The sequence below is a fragment of the Neodiprion fabricii genome, chromosome 7 (genome assembly GCF_021155785.1).
Source record: "Neodiprion fabricii isolate iyNeoFabr1 chromosome 7, iyNeoFabr1.1, whole genome shotgun sequence".
NCBI lineage: Eukaryota > Metazoa > Arthropoda > Insecta > Hymenoptera > Diprionidae > Neodiprion > Neodiprion fabricii.
This window is the reverse complement of record NC_060245.1, coordinates 17,662,460-17,685,498: the sequence shown is the minus strand read 5'-3', so window position 1 is coordinate 17,685,498 and position 23,039 is coordinate 17,662,460. Positions and strand designations below refer to the sequence as shown.

The 23,039-nt window shown below is 35.7% G+C and overlaps 4 protein-coding genes and 1 long non-coding RNA gene across 6 annotated transcripts; 2 read left to right on the top strand and 3 right to left on the bottom strand.

Moving 5' to 3' along the window:
- Positions 1 to 217: 217 nt before the first annotated feature.
- Positions 218 to 16,942, bottom strand: LOC124187217 (chromodomain-helicase-DNA-binding protein 1). 2 transcript variants are annotated; one of them, XM_046579601.1, is made up of 23 exons: positions 15,485 to 16,942; positions 12,684 to 12,796; positions 10,880 to 11,170; positions 10,181 to 10,369; positions 9,927 to 10,096; positions 9,645 to 9,808; positions 9,384 to 9,543; positions 8,979 to 9,291; positions 8,648 to 8,855; positions 8,274 to 8,551; positions 7,454 to 8,180; positions 7,124 to 7,369; positions 6,880 to 7,047; positions 6,675 to 6,801; positions 6,286 to 6,446; positions 5,852 to 6,213; positions 5,514 to 5,751; positions 5,019 to 5,138; positions 4,692 to 4,919; positions 4,221 to 4,544; positions 3,557 to 4,131; positions 3,354 to 3,467; positions 218 to 3,221 (listed from the first exon to the last, which is right to left on the bottom strand). In XM_046579601.1, exons 1-23 carry the CDS (start codon positions 15,491 to 15,493, stop codon positions 2,999 to 3,001), a joined length of 5,508 nt encoding a protein of 1,835 aa, XP_046435557.1. In that variant the 5' UTR covers positions 15,494 to 16,942; the 3' UTR covers positions 218 to 2,998. The 2 variants fall into 2 exon arrangements, with proteins under 2 accessions (XP_046435557.1, XP_046435558.1); XM_046579602.1 differs by lacking the exon at positions 10,880 to 11,170.
- A 23-nt stretch (positions 16,943 to 16,965) lies between these two features.
- Positions 16,966 to 18,536, top strand: LOC124187235. Its single transcript, XR_006871802.1, has 2 exons — positions 16,966 to 17,381; positions 17,747 to 18,536. It is a non-coding gene; the product is annotated as an uncharacterized LOC124187235 (long non-coding RNA).
- Positions 17,443 to 20,108, bottom strand: LOC124187230 (trafficking protein particle complex subunit 13). The gene is made up of 10 exons (XM_046579634.1): positions 19,944 to 20,108; positions 19,619 to 19,787; positions 19,443 to 19,527; positions 19,236 to 19,363; positions 18,805 to 18,928; positions 18,560 to 18,656; positions 18,266 to 18,492; positions 18,082 to 18,182; positions 17,804 to 17,951; positions 17,443 to 17,665 (listed from the first exon to the last, which is right to left on the bottom strand). Exons 1-10 carry the CDS (start codon positions 19,984 to 19,986, stop codon positions 17,573 to 17,575), a joined length of 1,215 nt encoding a protein of 404 aa, XP_046435590.1. The 5' UTR covers positions 19,987 to 20,108; the 3' UTR covers positions 17,443 to 17,572.
- An 83-nt stretch (positions 20,109 to 20,191) lies between these two features.
- On the top strand, positions 20,192 to 21,121 carry LOC124187234 (probable small nuclear ribonucleoprotein Sm D2). The gene is made up of 3 exons (XM_046579640.1): positions 20,192 to 20,352; positions 20,593 to 20,848; positions 20,935 to 21,121. The coding sequence occupies exons 1-3, from the start codon at positions 20,210 to 20,212 to the stop codon at positions 21,037 to 21,039; spliced, it is 504 nt and encodes a 167-aa protein (XP_046435596.1). The 5' UTR covers positions 20,192 to 20,209; the 3' UTR covers positions 21,040 to 21,121.
- On the bottom strand, positions 21,110 to 23,036 carry LOC124187231 (proteasome subunit alpha type-6-like). Its single transcript, XM_046579635.1, has 5 exons — positions 22,876 to 23,036; positions 22,596 to 22,690; positions 22,410 to 22,491; positions 21,428 to 21,857; positions 21,110 to 21,324 (listed from the first exon to the last, which is right to left on the bottom strand). Exons 1-5 carry the CDS (start codon positions 22,949 to 22,951, stop codon positions 21,267 to 21,269), a joined length of 741 nt encoding a protein of 246 aa, XP_046435591.1. The 5' UTR covers positions 22,952 to 23,036; the 3' UTR covers positions 21,110 to 21,266.
- Between the last annotated feature and the right edge of the window lie 3 nt (positions 23,037 to 23,039).

The following is a 23,039-nucleotide window of genomic DNA, read 5'->3' as shown; positions in this document are numbered from 1 at the left end:
AACGATACTTCAGAATTGCGTCGTTTGAAAAAACGTTAAAAATCTTATCCGTCAACATTGTCAATGTCAATAGAACGACTACTCCAATAATACTGTCCAAAAGAATATTTGAAGTCATCGATACAGTAAATTCAGCATATCGTTTTCAACCAATAATGTATACATTTATACAAGTCATAGGTCGCTACTGTGTGAGCTAAAATTAAAATAATTCATATACCGTTACCAATACTTAAGCTGTTTTAATGGCGAATCTGGACAGATTCAATTTGTATACAAACTTTCACCTTTACATGACTTTTAAGCGTTATTCATTTCTACACTGTGCTAGAAAGAAGCATTAATTTGTCCAGCTATACATGGTTTTACTTTTTCAGATGATTTATAAATAAATACAGTTTATTTGTTTGTTTGTTTTTTTTTTTTTTTTGTTTTTTTTCCAAGTTTTTCAGGACTTATCCTAAAGTTTCAGTTCATTTTTAATTGTCACTTCACTTCTGTTAGAACGAAAAATGTATCAAAGAAAACAAATTATATTCACAAATGACATATATTCATTCAATAGTTGTAAGTTTCCTGTGGTTATTATTATAATTATCATTATTCTCTCTCTCTCTCTCTCTCTCTCTCTCTCTCTCTCTCTCTCTCTCTCTCTCTCTCTCTCTCTCTCTCTCTCTCTTTCGTTCTTATGCATCCATATATTTCCAGAAATATCAAGTTATCTAGAATGAAGATAGATAAAATACATTACCATCATATTATGCGTTTAAACTGATTTTTATGATATAATAATTAACTACATACCTCTTGTTATACACTATCAATAATTACTTTTGCTTACTTAATTATAATATATACACAACATTTCTACCTCACTCTTATCTAAATCATGATTCCGTATTCGACCATTAATAAATTATAAACGGCTCTGTTCATTTTCACGTCTTCAACTTGATTTAATCAAAAAATATAAATCTAATCTAGCAGGGGTTGTTTTGTCATTCATCTCTTAATTAAACGGTGCATCACGCATTTTTAGTATCAGTTTTCGAAACGGACTCTAAACAATATTATCATATCTGTGTTTTTCACGTGCACACAATATAACCTTAGCGTTCGTTTATCTCTGTTAATACGTTTTATATTATTTACACATGATATACATCGAAATCTGCGGTTTTTTTTTTTTTAATGAAAAAACGTCTGTCTCTCATTTTGAATAATTAAAATGAAATAAATGCCAATTTACCCTCTGATAGCACTATATTAGAGGCGAACGAGCATAATCAAATTAATTTACGAACAATGAATGGAATTTGAAAAATGAATCACCAAATTGTCAATAAGAATAGCGGATCATGATCAAACTACAAAAATGATACTTCTAAATCATTTGTGTACAGTTAGTTCAACTTCGATATCGACAAAGTGCCTGGGTATATATTCAACATTTGTTTCCAGAAAACAAATATAAGGTATTGAAACAAAGAAACTGTTTAAGAAGACGGTGTCAAGGTAGTTGGTAATGTGATAATTGAAAAAAAAAAAGAAAGTAAATCGCCACAATATGATCTCTGATTTCACCGCTGATTCCACGACACAGATATATTTATTTTATTTGTTTTCCGTTACTTGATCTCCGTCACATCGTAAATGACATATAAAAAACATAATAAATAATGGTTAAGGAGTTCCGGACGTATTTATTTCTAGTTGGTTTTTAAATTTGACTGAAACTGAATGAAATAATATTACTGGATCGAAACAAAATAATCAGATCATATTATTTTTAACTGTATCAATGAATATATGTATACCTAAAGACCTGTCGAAGAACAATTGATTACGATCCAATATTTACTCGATACGTTGACATGATCGGAGAAAATATACATGCTTAAACTTAATTTCTTTTTTTATCAAGTTAATACTCATTGCTTTAAAAATTGCACAATAAACTGATCAAACGAAACAAGCAATGCCGTGCAAATGACCAAGAAGTTTAATAATAAAGTAAATGCCTAAGTAAAAATTAATATCTTATAAAATCAATTATAACTTCTTGCTTTCACAGTTACGTTGAATCGGTGATTGGTTTAATCGATAAAGTTTGGTTAGCTATTTCCTTTGTGAAGAAATGAAATGAAATGAAATAAAAAAAAAATAAAATAAAGTGGCGTCAAATCAGTGTATGATTGTAAGTCATGAAAAGCTAACTTATTGGCAGAATTTCGGTCTTTGCACAGCAACTTGTGAAGCAAGAAAAATAAATAGCTTCTCCGTATATGGTATTGATTAGCAACTTAAAAAAAAAAAAACAAATAATCATAAATTTATAATCTGAAACTCATTACAAATAGAGAATCTAATTGGTAACAATTTCGCATAGTTTTCTATTTTGTTTTGTGTTTTTCAATATTTTGTTCCAAGTTTTAAAATTTACCAATTCAAAGAAGTCTCGCGGAGGTGTCACCCTTGCAAAATTCTTGAAGATTAATACATACATCCATATTTAAATATACATATGTATATTATTTTCTTCGTTATTTTCGGCATCTATTTTCGAACCATGTTTATATTTATTCAAAATTCATCATATATTCCACTATATGATAAATCAGTCAGATGCTCGATATAAAATTGTATTTTATTCTGTACGGGTGGAAATAGTTAATTTCGTTTTTTTCCGTTTTCTCGTTCCTTTTTCTTTGCCTCCCTTTTGTTTTTTTTGTTTTTTTTATTTTTCTAAATCGTAGTGATATTTTTTTTTCGTCTTTTTTTTTTTGCCGTGTTAAATGCCATCAACTTCTTGAATGACAATAATGGATATCGCACTTGTAACATAATACAAAAGGCAAACCTTTCCAAGTTTTGCCTCAAGAGAACAATTCACAACGGGCACGAGGACATTGAAATGAATGATAGACGACAAAGCAACTTTAACCAGGTTTTACAACCGGTTGACGACACATTCGAGGACGGTGGCAAGAAAGGAGCACTAGGAATTTGCATTCGGCGGAGGTGGCCTACGGTCGTAATCACGTCTATAGTCTTTGTTGGGCCTCCAATCACCAGGATATCCATCCCCTGGGTATGCTCGTCCTCTGAAATGTCCAGGCGGTAGATCTGAGGGTGGATAACCACCGCTGCTTCCGCTTCCATAACTTCCTGGACCACCATATCCATAACCCGGAGGTCCTGGAGGATATCTATAGTAATCACTGCAAAGATAATAGTTCGGAAATTCAATTCTCAGTAGAAGTAAATTTGTTCGCAAATACTCATATAAGCTTTAATACAGGCAAAGAATGAGAAAAAAAAAATTGATTTCTACATCAATAAGTAACGCATACCTTCGTTTCTCGTTCATATGCATGCCGCGATCACGTTCTCTGTCTCTGTCGCGATGATAACCGCTAGGCATACGTCCGTAAGATTCGAATCTTTCTCGTTTATGATCTCCAAACCTGGCGAGCAGCGGAACGTTAATTAACAATTAACTATGACGAAATAGGTGAATAAACCAATTGCAAAGTTCAAACGCATCACATTTTACCTGCTGTCTCGAGGATCTCTACCGTCTCTGGGTACCCAATGATCGTCTTCGCGTCCTCCACTGTAATGACCACCGATGTTGTAACCTCCGCTGTCTCTCCTCACTCTCTCATCTTTCGCTCCGCCTAATCTATCCAAACCTCTTTCGCCGTGGGATCTTTCCCTTTCCCTATCTCGATCTCTGTCTCTTTTCATTTCCTTATGTTTGATTTCTTTTGGTTCCTTGTGTCTGGACGGTTGTTCGCTACTCAATGAATTACTGGAATTCGAATTCGAGTTTGCCATCAAAGTGTTCGCAGCAATTGGCGTCGTTGTTGTGGTTGTTGTTACCGTCGTCGTGGAACCAGTCGTCGTACTATTTGCAACCGAGGTAATAGATTGATGTTTTTTGTTTGGAGTACTGCTATTTGAATTCTCCTCCACTTCGTCTATTCTACGTTTCACCTGTTGTCTCTGTGAATCTTTGCTGCTACTATCTTTGGATTGTGAATTATCGCTCCACTTATCCGTATGTCTTTCAACATGTTTCTCACTATGCTTCTCACTGTGCTTATCGTGTAGTTTTTCACTATGCTTCTGAAATGAAAAGAATTTCTCGTACATTGTAGTAAAAAATTAATGTCGGGTTTGTAAAACCTAGCAAATTATTGTCTTACTGGACGTACCTTCGGATTGACAGTTTCTTCCTTCTTTTCGGGGCTGGATACTGGATTCGAGCTAGTCTCATCCTTCTTAGTCGCATGTTTATACAACTTGTATAATTTTTTCGCGTCAAATTCCGTAAATTTAGACACGAAATACCATAGATTACTTCTCCACTCTTTTATAAGTTCGGGATCCTTGTACTCGGCCAGACAAATATTTATCTGATTCCCAATTTGAACGAGGCATTGCCTGGTATGCGTTACTTGTTCACTCTGACTTAAAGACTGATCCGGCCTATCCAAAGCTTTCAGAGCTTTTTTGACGGGCCGCATTTTTTCCTTGCACTGTAAATTACGGCATTAATTATGATTAGATATTAATAGATTAGGAAAATTAACATACTTTCAAATAGAAATATATCCAATCGTACTCAATTGGATTGCTCAATCTAGCCCAAATAATAACAATAAGAGATTAGATGACCAACTTACCTCGTTAAATATAGACGGATCAAGATCACCAAGAACATCAAGAGCTCTAGGCTCATTGTTGGCCGTAAAATGCATTGGACCGACAGGTTGTTTGTTTTTCTTCCCTCTTCTACTCTCTTTCTTCTCTTTCTTCAGTTTTTTATCCTTTTTCTTATCATCCGACGTAACCTCGCCTTCTTCTTTCGGCTCTTTCTTGCACAAAGGCTCTTCCTCCTTTTTAACCGGTTGCTGAAATTTTCCGTTCGTGTATTGAAATTTCATAATCTATCGTAGAATATCTTCCCTTATGTTACAAGTAAACTTTATTTCATAAAAGTTTGATTTTACCTTGTCCAGTTTAAGCTTGAGCTTTTTATTTTCATCTCCCGAACTGTCATTCTCCTCGACAATTTCTTTAGTAATGACAGTTTTTACTTCCTTAGGCTTCCGAGGCTTTCTCGTTCTGGTCTGAAATAAAGAATATAACGAGAAATCTAAGTATGAGAATAACACGACAGATCTCGCTCGCATTTTTCACACATGAATTCTCATTTCTGAACAGAAAATGAAATCTGACGATATTACCTCGGATCTAGTAAGGATCTGGGAGAACAGGACGTATCCCTGTTGAGAAGGAATAGGAAACAATTAGGACAGGAAACGTGGATAACAGGAAAAAAAATCGATTTCTCCACCTGCTAGGCTTCTTGTGCGCAGGAAAGAGGTTCGTAACAATTTGTTACAAGCTAATAAAAACACAATTTTTCATCGTTACAAACTGTGCACAAACAGAGATCTTTGGAATTTGTTAAAACACCAAAAATTATCAATCATAGAACTCACCACTCCAAGTTTAAGGTCCATCTGCTTTTTGAGCACTTTCAATAAATACTCAGCTCGTGTGTTTAACTGTTTAACTTGAGGTTTACTGTCGTTGTGAGGGAGAATTTTGTCACCAAGTTTATAATTTGCGTCCAATTTAATCGCCTCCCAAGATCCCATTCCATGATGATAAATTCCTCTAAGTAACCTCGAGTCATCGTCTGGAGTCCAATCGCAGTCAAAGTTCGCCGGTTTTAATCTAAACATCAATTCATAATTGGTAGTCAACAATCATTTTCTAACCCGGTGAATTTATCCAAACTTATCTACAACTTTAATAGACTCCGATAAGAACTTACTTTATATCAAGGTGCCAATTGGCTCTCTGTTCGGAATCTGCAGGGAGTGCGGCATCGAGCGGTTCTAATTCTTTTTCAGCAGCAGAAAGGGATTTTGCATTAACCATAACGCCGCCAACTTTGAAGGTTGGACCTCTTCCTCTTTTCCGCCCTGGGCCACGGCCTTCCTCTTCAGTCCCTTTATTTTCTTTAGCGATAGTTTCAAACTCTGCTAAGCAAGCCTCGCATCTGATTCTTAGCTGCTCGCCCAAGTAACGCAACTCAGACATAGGCTTCTCTTGCAATTCGGCATCGGCTGCAATATCGTCTAATCTTTTCAGCGGAGCCCCAAACTTCTTGTAGCTCTTGACGAACCTTCGAATCTGATGATTCAAAATTGTATTATTTAAAATCAATATTGCGGAGTGAAATTTCGATTGAGATAATCAATTCACCTCGGCGTCGGTAAAACTCTTCATATTTTCTCTAGGAGTGACTCTTGGTCTACCCCGCTTTTTAGGCCTCTCATCATCGGTGCCTTCTGCCTCGCTTCCCGAATCTTCAGCATCTTCGCTGTCGTCGCCCGTAGTTTTTCTGCGTTTTCTACCCCTTCCTTCTATAAAATATTTAGCAGATTTTGTATATTCAGTACTTCAGTATCCCGTTATTAGATTTATACACTCAATCCAATGACATTTTTAAAAGATGATGTGGAAAATGTGTTCACATAAAACAGAGTGATTTCATTAGAATTATATCAATGGTTAAAATAAATTTTTCAAATCCAATAAATGATAACCTTCAGGCACTTGTTTAAATGCATTTGATCTCTAAAACAAGTTACCTTCACCAGATTGATTGATTTGCTGAAGAGTCTTCCGACTTCTGGGTGGTAGATACAGATCCTCCATTTCCTTAGATTTTTCCGCTTCCTCAAGCTTTTTCCTAAAATTTTCAGGAATAATCTCAGCCTGCAAAGAAAATAATAGATCCAAAGTTAATATTGTACATCAACGATCGCTTTTGCAGCTGTGCAAAACAATACTCACCCAATCTTTACTTTCATCGTCAATTTCATTAAGTTGAGGAATCGGCTCTGTCTCTTCTTCGAAAGCGGCAAAACTGGCAACTTTGAACGCCGATAAGAGTTCATCTCCTACTGTGGCCGGGGCTTCGTCTCTGGTTTCAGCACGTCGCAGTATTTCATCAATGTCACACTATAAACAATCAAAAGAGCGTATTTTTATTGCCAATGACGTTGAAGTTAATCTAAATTTGATCGAACAAACTTACAGTGGGCTCCTCATCCCCGTCTTCTTCATCTTTGAACAATTCTTCGGCACCGAACTTCAGAATAGCATTTAGATCCTCCTTGTTAAAAGGGTTATTATTTGTGTTGGGACCCTTTTTGTCCAAGACCGTTCTTCCCGTTGTATCCATTCTCTGTATTACTAAATGGTCGAGCACCATTTTTTGTTTTGCACGTTCAACTATTTCTTCTTCCACGGAATTCTTTGTCACCAATCTGTATATGTTCACCTGTCAAACGATAAACGGGGCAAATTCTCCATTAGTATGTCAGTTAAGAGATGTTGTCGTTGTGGCTAAATCTAGATAAAATACCTGGTTTTTTTGACCTATACGATGAGCTCTAGCCTGGGCTTGCAGATCGTTCTGCGGGTTCCAATCAGAATCAAATATGATAACAGTATCAGCTGTTGCCAAATTAATTCCAAGACCACCAGCTCTGGTTGACAGTAAAAAGCAGAAGTCTGTCGAGCCATCTGCATTGAAATGATCCAGCGCTTGCTTTCTGAGCTCTCCCTTTATGCTTCCATCTAATCTTTGAAAGGGAAAATGTCTTTTTTGCAGATATTCTCCCAAGATGTCCAACATTCTGACCATCTGGCTGAATATCAAAACTCTGTGACCAGTTTCTCGGAGTCGTACTAACAGTTTATCCAACAAAACCAATTTTCCCGATCCACGAATTATCTGTTGTAAATAATCCTCGTTGCTTTCTCGCCTTTCACCGTCCGTTGGCTTAGTTAGGAATGCATGATTGCAACATTTTTTCAACTCTATAACAATGTTGAGAAACGTTGTCGTCGATCCCTTAACACCCTTACGAAGGGCATTATAATTTTTAGTAAGTATCCACTTGTAATACTGTTTTTGCAAAGAGGTCATCTCGACACGTAATATCTGTTCGACTTTAGCCGGCAATGATTTCTCTACATCTTTTTTCACTCGGCGCAAAATGAATGGTTCCAATTGCCTGTGAAGCTTCGAGTAACCCTTTTGCGCCGCGTTGTCATGTTCTTTTTCAAATTCTTCCCAAGAGTTGAATCTATGTGTTTGAAAACAATTGTAATACATGCCGTTTAAAGAATTCGAATCAGTTTCACCGAGTACTTAATACAAATAAAAAAAATTCACTCACTTGTTAGGCATTATAAAATGCAGCAATGCCCACAACTCTTTCAAACTGTTTTGCAACGGAGTTCCGGTGATAAGAAGTCTATGATTGGTATGAAACTCTGTCAATGCTTTGTATAAAAGTGAATCATCATTTTTGAGACGATGCGCCTCGTCGACGAGCAGTGCGGCCCAATTTATGGCCCCCAAGAACGTTTTATCCTTCAAAACTATTTCGTACGTCGTCAAAATTGCGTTGAATTTCAACCTCTTTGAACTATAACACCATTCGAACTCCCTGATCTGTAAGCCGTAAAATTACATCAAGTAAAACAAAAATAATAATAATAACAAAGAGAACATTGAACAAAAATATTCTGCCAAATTCACAACACTTACCACGTTCCTAGACGTCACATCACCAAGATAAGTTACAAAATTCATATCTGGTGCCCACTGTGCCATTTCTCTTTGCCAAGACGTCATCGTAGATAATGGTACAACCAATAAAAATGGTCCATACAACTGTTGCGTGTGAAAAAGGTAGTAAAGGAAGCATATAGTTTGTATAGTTTTTCCCAGACCCATCTCATCCGCGAGAATCACACTGAGAATGAAAAAATAAACAAATTATTAATAATCTTTGATTCATAGTCATGTGAAATTATTGCCACTTGCTTGATTTTCGATAACTAATTTCGAATATATAACATATATCTCACAGCTTTACCTATTCTCTTTACACCAAGAATGAATCAACCAGTTTAATCCGTCCATTTGATAGTCTCTCAAGACTAAATCTTTCCCCCTTCCCATGTATTCGGGCTGCCCTTTGACTTGATGAAATTTTGGTCTATACTTTAATACTTTACAGTGTTTACTCGGTGTTCTTTTCGAATCTTCCCTATCGCGAAATTCCTTGATCTTCTCAGGCCATTTTTTTATTATCAAAGCTCCATCTTCCCACGTCGCATCGGCATATGGTAAACTTTCCCATTTACAATAATAATCTGGATGTCCAGAATCCGGTTTGTTATATTCAGCTGTGAAAAAATATTATTTCAACAAATAACGGCGCAGATAAAATTCGTCTAGTCTTTTATCCAATCAAGTATAACAATTAACAAGTTTTTACCAATTATCCGTTCTACGTAATTGTAGCTTTTCAATAAATCCTGTTGAAGTTCCAGCTGACATTCGAAGTAGTCTATATCTTCAGGTCCAGCATAGTCTCTCCACTGTTTGATTTCCCGTTCTCGCTTCACGAAATTTTCTAATTTTTTAATACCCTTCACCTATGACAAACGGAATAAAATATGGGTTTAAAATGTAAAATAGAATATACTCCAGTTTCCATCCACAACCAGTCTATAAAAGTACGAAAATTTTCTCATACCTTTTGCGCCTTCAAAGAATCCTCTGATTCCCACGTATTGTGTATATGCGACCAGCCTTTCCATTTTATTAGATACTGCGTCTCGGCTTCTTCGTCCGCCAAATTTGTAGGATTCAGATCACCGTTTTCTTCAACAGCATAGACAGTCGTCACATTTCCAGTAACTAACAGTAGCAAAAGTTTATACACGTTCGTTATAAAATTCCAGAAATCGTTAGACGATTTGCTTGTGTTGCGTTCATGTCATTTTGCTATAATTCGCATCGATTTACTAAAACTCACCTCCTTTTTTTCCTCTTCTCTGCCCCAAAATTCGTTCAATGGTTTCGGCATTATCTGGTTCCAACGGAGTCGCCAATGCTTCGTCAACCTCGACTATATCCTCACTATCAGTCCCCTCTTCGCTCTGTTCTTTGTAACTGACTGCCGTTCCAGCCCGTCGCGTGACTTGCCTAAATTGATATTTATCGTGTGTTGAATTACCTAACGATCATAACAGCCCAAACAATTTTAAATTAATACTGATGCGTGCTCACCTTCGATTATCATCGCTGTCAAACGAAGAATTCTCCGAGGATTCTGATATTCGTTTATGACGTGAACGGGTGTTTTCTTTCACCTTTTGCGCTGCTCGACGATTTATCGATTTACTTGGCGGAGGTCTCCGTTTAGTAGCTTCATCCGATTCTGATTCTGAACTGTCAGAATTCCAGGAATTTTGAGTACTGAAATAAGAAATGTTGCAGTGATAAATAAACGAGTGCCACTGTGAGATGTTATATCGCGTATTAAGACATTACACAAAACTCGACGACTAAGGCTTGAAGCTTGGGAAACAAATCACACTTGGAAATTAATTTTTAGCTTTATGTTAGCCTGTTAACAGCGATTAAAAAGTCTAACAATTCAAAGAATACATGATGATAACTTAACATGGAAAAAAGACTTCCTGATTCAAGTTGACGAGAGTCAATGCAATGCATTTGTTGCAAGAAAAATTTCAACTCGCTTACGTGGGGTTTGCTGAATTACAGAAGAATTGAAGTTTCATAATTAAGACTTTGATATCGCTTTCCGCTACCGTCAAATATCAGTGTAATTGTAATTGAATTTTCGAGCAAATGCATTTTTCTCAAATTTTATCACAATGAAATTTCCTTACGATCACAGAAATCCCAAAGGATATAATAAAATACTTACTTATGATAGCGTTTTATCTATTTCATTCTCCTTACCTTTTTTTTTGAACCTTCCGTCGTACATCGCCGTCGCTTTCGCGTTGCGTAGTGAGCCTCTCTGGTTCCTTGCGGGATCTCCCCGATCTTCGGATTCCATAAACGTCTGGGTTTTCATCCCATTCACGACTCGAGTCGCTTTTATGTCGAACTTTTGTCTCTGAGCTATGTACCGAGCTTTTACTTTGAATGCTAACGCTTTGTGCAGGAGTATCCGATTTCGACGATTTATCTGACTTTTCAGAGTCCGAACCTGATGCTGAACCAGAACCGCTTGAGGAGCTAGAGTCACTGCGTTAGCAGCCAAGCAGTTTTGTTTTTTTCGTTATACTAGTATTACTTTTTTTTTTTGTCACCCCCTTTCAAGGGGTTGGTTAATATTGGTAAATGAATGAATGAATGAATAAATAAGAGATATCTGTTGACTCGCATAATGATTGACCATATTGTAAGTTTAGAGATAATGTATTGATTCAAACAGAAGATAAGTATTATCTCTGTTGAGAATTAAAATTTTGTTCAGGATTAATATCTGATAACGATAATCGTCCACGTGTTGCTCGCTTGTAATGTGTCAGGTTTAATTTTTTCAATATTAAATTCTGACGTCTCAGTGTCTCGTAAAATATTGATGAAATATCTATAATTGTATGATTAAATACAAGACTGAATTAACAAAATGACTATATCATTATTCAGCTTTTACGCTCGGATGTAATACTTTCACTGTACGATTTTACAAACATTTTAAATAAGAAATATTTTCATGTGTGTAGAAACTGATACTGTTCGATAATTTTTCACTCTGGGAAGTAGTTGTTTGTTGTTGTCTTTAGCGTGGATCAAAATTACAGTGACTCTGGTATTGACATAATATGATGAAACGATGTAGTAGTAATAAGTAAGGCAAACACGCAACTTGATCTAATTCGCACTCCTAAACTATGATTTAAAATACAAATATTCAAGAGCATTTATCACTTTATAGATTATCATAAAATTTTTCAAACTTAAGTTCACAAGAAATATGAAAAATTCTATGTATCCTCCAATCTAATAATCGAAACTACTAACGAAATAGAATCGTAATAAGTTCATAAAATTCTGGCCATTGTATCCAGAGCCGAAATGATCTGATTGTAATAATCATTAGCATGTCTCTAAGTTTAATACAAAGTTTAAAGTAAATGAAAAAAAAATCTTTATTGGTAAATCAGAGTATGGAATGTAAAGTGAAGAAAAATGTACAACTTTTGTAAATTGAAACTCATTTGTGGAGTGGCAGGTAGTACAATGCCTCTTTTTATTTATTTTCCAACATCAGCTTCAAAGAACAAATAACAGTTAGCCGTAAGATCAGCAAGGTAAAGTTAGTACTGGCGTGCAAAGCTTGAGCAAGTAGCTTGATTGATTTTTAATCACGTGAAACTTCCAGAAGTATCGATCTGATCTCAGAAAAACCACAAAACAAAATTTTAAATACTGAAATTGGCTTTCACCTAATTTTATTAACCATTCATCCAATCTTTTAGTATTCACACAATACGACGTCCAATGGAAATCATAGAAGATCTTACTCATTCTTTATACTTTCTATCTCTGAATTCGAAGTAAGTATTTGAAATATGAAGCATACTTTTAGATGTACCAGAATTCAATTTACTAATTGTTTCCAAAAATATTCCGAGACTTAAATCAGAGATTATAATTTGCTTTTTTAGATATCCAGGTTTTCCCTGATACAATTGGACACCGTGTGTGTTATCACTAAATTCAATTCTTTCAATTCACTGCATATACACACCTGTCTGATCCAGAACCAGATCCGGAGTTGCTTCCGGATGATGAGCTGTCGCTCTTACTCTCGTTCTCCGAATCTGAACCAGATTCCTTACCAGACTCAGAATCTAAAGTTTTCTGTAAATGCAATTCGAAATATACAATCTAATAATCAGTAATCGCTTATACAGACATCTATATAAGAAAGAGCAGATACCACGGTGTTGTTTGGATATGCTGTGCTAATATTTATCCAGTAATTCAATACCAACGATATTATTAGGAACAGGAATGATAATAATATTAATAACGCTAATAGGTTTGACTATCTGTTGCAAATATGTAGTAGAATTTGTTATGGATCTATTCAATTAGACATTGCTACATCATATACAATTTCCTGTTTACGAAATTCCGTAGATTGCTTAGCAGCCATTTTGTCGAATTCATCCGCCATTTTGTTTATGCCGTATTATACCAAAAGCAACGAATTTATTGCAATTATAGCTTGCCGATATGGCTTGTGTTGCTTTGATAATTATTCTTAATCACCGCGAAGTAAAGCTGCTGGTTTTGTTCAGATTTAAAACTACTTTGCTATCCTTTTCTCAAGATTTGCAAACTTGTTGTACTTATACTGCAGGCATCCCAAGATCCACCTTATCCTTTGTCCACAGATGTCGATGGTGATGTAAATTCTGTGCGTTCTTAGCTTACGGAATCAGATCATAGAACAAATGATGCAACCTGGCTTACTAGATAGCTTAGATTTATTACATACAAGGATGGAGATAAAATGACTTATATACTGTTTTTAAAGTGTAACAAATAGGTTTATTTAATAATACAAAAGTTACATCAACATTTCAGTGTTGATACAATCATTTGTGTACAATATGTAAATCCAGGTGTTTAAATAAGGTGACCTTATATTACTTGTTATTTTTCATCAGGATCTCCGACAAAATTTACCCCACAAACATTGTCCAGCGAACTTTACATATTTGAATCTCTAACAGTTTGGTGATTGGAGGAAAAAAATATATGCGTGATGCGATAGCTCTTCCAAGTATCGAATGTAGATTCCTAGATATGTAAAAAGCATACGAAACACTGATCAACGATAAAGAAATAATATTGAGTGATTAAAAACTGAGTTCTACGCGTTCCAATAGAAAAAATATGAATATACACTTCGCAAGGAATATTCAATAGCTGTAATGCAATTATTTATCACTAATTTGAATCGAAACTATGTGAGAATTAAATCATGCATCCCAATTAAGTTATAAGAGAAATAATACCAGTGCCTAATGGTAAGTATTAATTTGCATTATAACCATCAGATGGAAGAACAAAACTTTCATTGCCATAAATAATGCTAGTTTCTCTTTTATTTTATGATATATCTATACCTATATATTTACAGTGATATGAATAATTGCTACTTGGATAAAATCTTCAACTATATAGAAACGAATAAGATGATTTGATTGACATTCGAATTCAGGAATACGAGCAAATAGTAATATTGAATCAGAGTAGTTATCATAATTTGTAAAAGAAAAAACAACTAGCAATGAAAATAATTCTATGTACACGATAAGCTTTCACTATCGAAATCTTTTATCTCTTTAGTTCAAGTTAGCAATGAGCCTTAGTATTTTATCCAATTTTATTTTTCTGTAGTTGTTCAATTTGCGAAAATAGTTTGTGTGGCATAACGAGTTTAATAAAAAAACGGTTGAGGACCATTTTTCATTTCGTCGCAAAAGAATTGAATAGCATTAAAAGCAGAAATATACTTTTACAATAGCAATGCAATAAATTTTTAGACGAATGTTACAAAAATTTACATTTTACTAAACAGTTTGTTTGCAGTGAAAATCAGACGACATTAACAATAAGCTTGTAAACAACATTTCTTAGCAGATGAGTATGGCTGTCGAATATCAAATGGATGTCGTGATTAAATCAGATTAATTTGGGCTTTTAAGCCGTACAGTGCAGATATTATTGCCTTGTAGAAAGTTGAATAACTTAGGTGGGTTTGAGGATAAAACTGATGCAAAACATATTGGCACAATGTTTTATCGATACTGGGAATACTGCTGTGTTTACGCACAATGAAACAAAGCGGTTGAAGCAGTAAAAGTATATGAAAATGATGTGGAAAACGATGGTCAAAGTTTGAATAGAATAGTAAGTAAGTTTGGAAGATTTGCCAAAACCAATGGCAGTAAGGATTATAATTTTTGAAGTAATGTCACAAAGCAAAGAGTTGCAGGTTATGTGGATAGCGTGCGGCCCAAACTTTAAGCTCAATTTGCAAAAATGGGTCCGTCACGAATATTTGAATAACTGTTACCAAAGGTTGGGAAAAATAGTGAGGAATGGTTTTGCGGGAAAATATGGTTGGAACATTGACATTTTAATTGAAAAAACTCGTTGTTAGTAGAATGTAAACAAACTTATAGGTTATTTGGATGATCAAGACTTTGTTAATTTGTGGAAAATTCGTTCAACAGAGAGACAAGTCCCTGGGCTCAGTCGGGGCACAAGGCCCCGCCCTACACGTAGAAACCCTTGAAATACAGGTGTAAATAATAATTTTAACAATTATCAAGCATTTTCTAGCCGCAGATGATTAAAACGCAAGTCGCAAGGGGTATTTTACATTATTCCAAACAACACCGCGGTCGCATCGGGCAAATTGGTATCGCAGATAAACGGTAACGCTCATATCGTAAATAAAAACAAATAATTATCGATGAAAATTGCGAGAAAAGCTCGAAAATTGACTATTTTTCGTACCCGTCCACTCACCTGCATCATTCCCCTTCACGAGTAAAACCAAATTCCTTATTTAACGTCGAATATGCACTATTTCACCCCCTGTTCACCCTTCCGATTACGAAACAACAACGTATTCACGATACTAGATATCACTGGTTATATTATATCCCGACATTGTTCAATAATATCGAATTTTCCCGTACTATATGGTCACGGACCTGAGCTTGGCCGCCATTTTGTGATCCCGTCTTGTTCGTCGCCCTCCTCGATTCCCCCCCTCTTGCGTCCCTCTCGACGGTACGACGTACCATCATGCATTGCGCGCGCGGGACATTACCTCACCCCTCGCGCCTCACCCGGCGCCATGGCCGTTTCAGGTGAGCGCCGCTGCGTCACGATTTCTAACTGCGTTTACATGGAACGTATTACGAGTAAACAATTCGGGTGGACATAGGACATATTTCTTGCCCAGTTACAGAGAAGAGAGGGGAAAAATACGATATTAATAATGGAGGATGAAAATTCAAGAAAAAACATCCTGTAACGTTCCGATCGATAATACATCCGTCGAATATATATGTACGCGAAACCGGCGTAATTTTCATCATTGATTAATCGATCGCGTGACGACGATGTGTCACAACATTTGGGTCATCGAACAATGAATCGGAAAGAAAAGAAAATAGAAGTAGAACAAAGAAAATTGAACATCGAGACACAACCGTTTGGCCGACATTTTTAATTGTCGTGTGGGGGGAATGCCTGAAATTTACCCAGAATACTACGCGATTGTTATGATTATTATTTCTTTTTTCATAACGACCTTGCTCACGATGCGGTGTCGAAAGAGGAAAAATCTTCGATCGCGACACTCAGTTTCCGAGAATTAATTTTCAGACAGCAGCTTGTTCCCTCTTTCTATCGTTGGCGGGTTTAACGGGTATAGTTCGATGAGTCTTGCGATACATAAAGATTTGATTTCGAATAAATGAACCCAGAGAATTCCTCTCATCTCTCGCTACAACAAACATTTCATTGAAATGAAATTCGAGATTCGAATATTTTTGTATAAAACTGGCAACGCGTAGTAGGTACGGGTATAAGTAGGTAGTTAGGAAATTACGTATCTATACGTGGGTATGTGTGTGTGTCATGTGTAACATACATATATGCATTCATCGTTATGTAAAGTGTTAGTGACGTCATCATGCGGGTACAAAGCGCCGCTCTAAGGCGGACTAGTAAACTACAAAGCTTTCATTTTCCATTACATTGGGACAGGGCCGAAAGCAGAGCGTAATTATTGTTTATACAATGGTCTGTAAAGGAACGTATGCGTAATTATTTTGCATTAAAACAATACATGTAATTTACCCAATCCAATGAAATGTAACGAGACTTTTTTCCAAGCAGTAGGACAAGTGTAATTTGTACTGAATGAAAGACGAAAAATATTACCCGGAGACCCTGTGACACAACCACAACGGAAAAGGAGGAGTTTGACGATGCTGATCGAGGCCTCGAAACTCGATCACGTTTAATGCAACAACTTCCGATCGACGCATGCTGTCGAGACTACATATCGATGTTCGATGGATCGAGAATATCCGTAGCGATTAGTCAAATTCCGTGATATTTTTGCCTAAAGGGGATTAGATATCTGGTATATTATATGTATAGATCAGATTCTTGCTACCTTCTTTATAACGCAAGATTCATTGTATGATTTATATTAATCAAATTTTCGTCAAATAATTGCAGAATGTCACTAATGTATTGGGGGAAAAAAAAAAAATCAACTTGAAAATGATTAATTTTAATCATTAATTTCAATCGATTAGTTATTTCTTAAAATTTGTCATAACTTAACAAATCTGTGGCGATGAAGAAGGAATTAGGTTGTACAAATTTGTCATTGTTAATAATAGTAGGTAATTTTCGTCGATAGGTAATTATTAACAAGATCATAAAATTTCAATAAATTGATAATAAACTTTCTTTCATAATAGATAATTATCATCAGATTTAATAATTATTGATCATATTTACATATTTATACAACAAATATTATATTAGAATCTCTTTTCCAGTAACACTTTCTATTAGTATAAATAATAATTAGTCGACTTGATGTACAAATATTTGGGCTAGGTCATCATGATCGTAGACGCGTTTTAAAAATGTGTCCACTAATTTCAAACCTGAAACAGTCTAAAGGCGAAAATGATCTATCTTTAGTCTCTCTTGTGAAATCATTACCCATTATAATATATTGAAAATTATTTGTTTTAGCACTTTTCACTATACATGCAGCTTTGGATATGAAAATTTTTGAAAATAAATACTCACAACAAGTCCTGTGTCGAGTGGAATTAAACACAATGGAATGTCGCATGATGCTCCCGATTTAAGAGTTCCTATCACAGTCTCAGAGACTCCGCACCATGCTATAGACTTATTAGATTCTAGGCCCAACATTATATCCATATTTCTCTCTCTGTAAACAAAACATATATTGAACTGAGCATTATTTTTCATTGATGTTATTTTATTTCAATTTGAATACGATAAATTCGAAAGGTTCTCTACACATTTATCACTGTCAATGAATGCTTTCAATTACTCACGAAGTATTTACAATACGACATTTGAAGTTCACTGGTTCTTCCAGGTACGCAATAGGTGGTATCTCCTTCATTGTTACTCTCAAGTCTCCAAAATCTGGAGCCTTAAAGACAACCGAAAATCAATTAGATCGAATACCAGCTGAGCTTTACATGTTAAACGCATATTGCTGTTTTTGAAACAAACCATCCTCTGCAGCTGACTCGTTTGTAGGCGTCCTCTTTCACCCAAATTACTCCGCCAAACGATATCAAGTTTTCCTATGTTAGTTGCATTATGCATCATTTTTGGATCCTTGGTTAAGCTCGGTTGAGGAGTAAGGCAGTATAAGTACTGCCGGCTCGATCCAGAATCTAATAGATTCACTCGCCCGTAAATAGACTCACCTTGCAAGTTTGTGTTCAAGGTTGTTACTGTGGAGAGTACATTTTTAGTTAAAATTTTTCGTTTCTCCTGCCATAGTTACAAAAATTATCTCACCATTGAATAAGTGGGATGACTCAAGTGCTACTTTCTCCAAACAAATTGGACCGGCAGTTTGATTCTGTATTTGAGCCTCCAGATAAACGTCGTCAGACTAGAAAAATCATATGATTCATCGTAAACTTTTGATACATTTATAACTGGGTCCTTTAATTATAAATTAAATAGGATAACAAATTTTCATTAATGTATTCTTTGTCATAGTTTTCAAACAAAGATCCATTAAAGGAAAGATCATTTACCTCTGCATTATAGAATTTGGTTTTAACATCGAGTGGTTTGACGACTTGAAACTTGAAAAATTTGCGAAATGATAATGGAACAGGTTCAGAAACTGTGGGGGTATATGTAACTTCGCAAACCAATCTGAAAATGAAATTGTGAATTTTTATTTTCGAAACTTCGCAGTTCAGGATTGAAGAGAGTGGTTTGCTCACAAAAGTACACCAGACAGTTGAAATTTTCAACCAAAGAAATAACACGGATTGCTAGTAATCTGAGATTTTATAAAAATTGAAGTTGTCAAATTCCAATAACTATAGATTTCACAGAGTGGAATCAACAAAATTTGTACCTGTAAACAGGAACCCAATAATCTCTGAAAAATTTGACTGTACTACAAAACACCAAAATATAATAAATGCCATACTACAGAATAGCGCAACTCTCTTACATGTGTGTCCCAATCTCTTTAACTTCGTGATGGATAACTTCGTCCACTGTATTATCAGGGCCTAGTTCCTTAGGCATACCGTTATGACCAGACAAAGGTATTCGTTGGGAACTAGTTTGAAGATCAGCCTGTAACAGATTTTAGTTAAAGCATTATTTATGCCAACTCAAATGTTGTCATACAAACTGAAAAATAAAAGAATCTTACTTTCACAATCACGTCTTTAACTAATTGGGAACTACCGTTGTGAACGCATAAATAGCTCGAGAATATTTCTCCCAAGTAGATATTACTGAAACAATTGCAAAGCATTTATATTAAGTAAAATTATCGGAAGAAAATGGAAAAAATTTTTCATCTCGGCCACTGTGATCAATTATTACCCAAAACTCTGTGGCAACATCATGAATTGGCCAACAGCAAGGGTCTCCATTCCCTGGAGGGAGGTGTTGTCATTTTTAAGCTCATTATTGAGTGTGTTACCTGGAAGATCTGTCGAGTCGCAAGAGACAATTACTGGACTAGCAAGTGTCGGCCTGGTAAGCCGCATAACTAGAAATAAATAGAATTTAATGAAGAAGTTTTCAATTAACAAAACACAAAAATCAACGAATAAGTTAGGCGTATGATGCAGTTGACATGAATTTTCTTACTCATTCAATTATACAATATTTTAAGAACTAATTGGTCATGATTGTTCAAACGCACCTTTTAACGCTAACAAATGTTCACTTTTCGGTTTTGCTTCCATTTCTCTCGTTCGGTGGTAATCAAGTAATAAATTCCGTGTTGTTTTTCAACAGTCAATCTGGATCTGAAAAATCTGGATACATAACCTATGACATCTGGGGGATTCTTATGTCAAACATTGAAGCAGAGACCTACTCATCTCCATAGAGCTCATCGCTGATTGAAGTTAAGATCATAGGGAATTCTGCGGCTGAAGACTGGCAATTTTGTAACTAGTAAAATAAATGAACAAATACGGAATCTGGGTGATTCCGGCACAACCACAACGTTTGCACGACGAAAGAGAGACGCTTTTCGAGGTTCGAGAAGAAATTGATGATCAATTGAAGCAGTTTAAAAACAGCAAGAATTTTTCCAACAACATAATGTGAGTGTGCTCTCAATAATATTGATCAAATTATCGTTGAATCTGATAGCATAAAGTAGCCGAATTATTGCCAGTTTAGAAGTCACGAACAAAAACTAACCTAACTTAACCTCTCATCAAGATTTAGAATATTTTTTAAATATGATTTATGACCATACTGATGTGTTAACTTTGGCTAATAATTAAACTCTGTTTTAAACGTGATACAACAATTTCATTTTAACAAATGTTCGATTACAGGGCGTCGCTAACCAAACCAAAGTCTGAAATGACACCTGAGGAACTTTCTAAAAGGGAAGAAGAGGAGTTTAACACCGGTCCCCTGTCCGTTCTGACACAATCTGTTAAAAACAACACCCAGGTTTTAATCAACTGTCGGAACAACAAGAAACTGCTCGGCCGAGTCAAAGCATTTGACAGACACTGTAATATGGTATTGGAAAACATCAAAGAAATGTGGACAGAATTACCACGGACTGGAAAAGGAAAGAAAAAGGTAATAAAATCGAAACTGACCTCACTTACCCTAACATTTATAACTGATTATAGGTAAAATTTAATAACTATGATTAAAAATTGCAGGCTAAACCAGTGAACAAAGACCGGTTCATATCAAAAATGTTCCTGCGAGGTGATTCAGTTATCTTGGTGTTGAAAAACCCACTTGCCACAGCATCGGGCAAATAATATCACTAGTTTGTAAGAATTTTGTAATTATTTTTAACAAGCTGCGATTATACTAAAATAAAGAACCTACTTTAAGCCGTAAGCCAGAGTTTATTTCAGTGTACTTCGACCTATGCATACTTAGTACATATCATCGATAACATTGATTATTCAGTAAAAAAGAAATCAGATGACACTTTGTGATTAATTACACATTTGGTCATATCCTTTCGACCCGATCTCACCAATTAATCCTTTTCTGCAATTGCGGTCAGATGCTTATCGATTTCTTGCTCGTTGAGAACACTAAGATGCCATGAAAGGAGAGAAAGAACGAGTTAATCACAATGTATAACTGCAAACAATTGGTTCAAAAAAAAAGCGACATGAAAATTCATTCATGAATTACCGGAACTTCGGATTGCTCTGGGAGACAACTCCGACCTCAATTTCAGTTGGTTTAAAATCAACAGAAAGAACAGTTGAAAGACAAGTGATAGCCAGCTGAATCGCTTCGTCGTGATCATAGTTCTGCTTCTTTTTTAACTTTTTCTCCAAGTACGAGTTGGCCTCGGTTTGTTTAGCACCAACTGAAATTGCTCTGTAGCCACAGAAGTACCCCGCAGGATCAGTTTTATAAACACAAGGCCCTTTCTCCTGATCGTATGCTATGAGTACCATCGAACATCCCAGAGGCCTCATTTCCGCATTTTGAGTGTAAATCTGACTAATATCAGCTACACGGCGGCACAAAGTGTCTACAGGAATGCTGTAGTCATGTTTGTACTTGAAATGGGCAGCTTCGTAACGAGCACGTTGTACTTGAGATTTGCTGTCAGCTGTAAAAATATCAATTCATTAAAGATTCGTTCAAGTATCAATGTAAAACATAATGTAATTTTTACGATTTAATTAAATCGTTGTAAATAACAGTTTTGAGTATTATTACCAAAAAAATATACTCCACGATTAAATATTAAGTATCCTGAAAAATGATGGTTCTGTTTTTATAGCAAAATTTGATTCTCAATTAATGAAACCTTTTTCTAGGAATATATCAAGAGCATAAATAGCAGTATTCTTAAAAATAATTAAAAAAAAAAAAAACACCTAAATTCCATAGGTTTCATGCTTAGAAACAAAATCTATGTAAGCAGGTATACGTTGGGTAAGTTTCAATTAATCAAGGGGCCACACTTGAAAATGGTTGGTGAAATTGAATTGGTTGGAAATGATTCTTAAATTCACAATTGTCAGTAGAAAATATCTATGACAAAAAGATTTTCTCGAGATTAGTTTGGAGTGTGAATAAAATGTATAATGCATATCAATACAACACTTTTAAAACTCTCAATATCACAGGTTAATTACGGAAACATTTTAAAATTTACCAATCATCCCAGTCATGACGCAGCCAATATCTTCAGTCAATTGGAAAACGTGTGTAACGCTTGAGGCATCGAGAAGCTTGTCCTGTAATTTAGATGAAAAGTAAATTATTGAGTGGTGTGAAGATATGAGTCAATGATGTGCCGATGTAAAACCGTTTTTCTCCTCAATCTGACAACATAACCTACCGGAACTTTTTTTTGTGTAGCAAATACCGCGGTGTCGACGCCTTTAAGAGCGACGGAGGTCAGGCCGCCTTGATTAATTGCCTTAAACGCATATTCTGGAACACAAACAACGGTTTAATTAATACAGAATACTATCCATCAAAAAGTGAAACACTAATCACGCCGAGTCATCATAAACACGGTAATGAAATGTCGAATGTTGCACGGAATACTCGCTCGGGGATCGTCGGATTTTTCGTAAAGAAAACGGCGATACTGCCGACTTTTTTGTCAGACTTACCTACTTGGTAGAGCCGACCTTCCGGCGAAAATATCGTAATATGCCTGTCAAAACCAGCGCTACTTCCTCGCGACATTTTCGCTCTCTGTACTGACGGCTTTGCTCACAGTCAGTTTTGCGCTGCTGTGGCGGGTGGGGGCGTTCCAAAACGCCACCTGAATGAG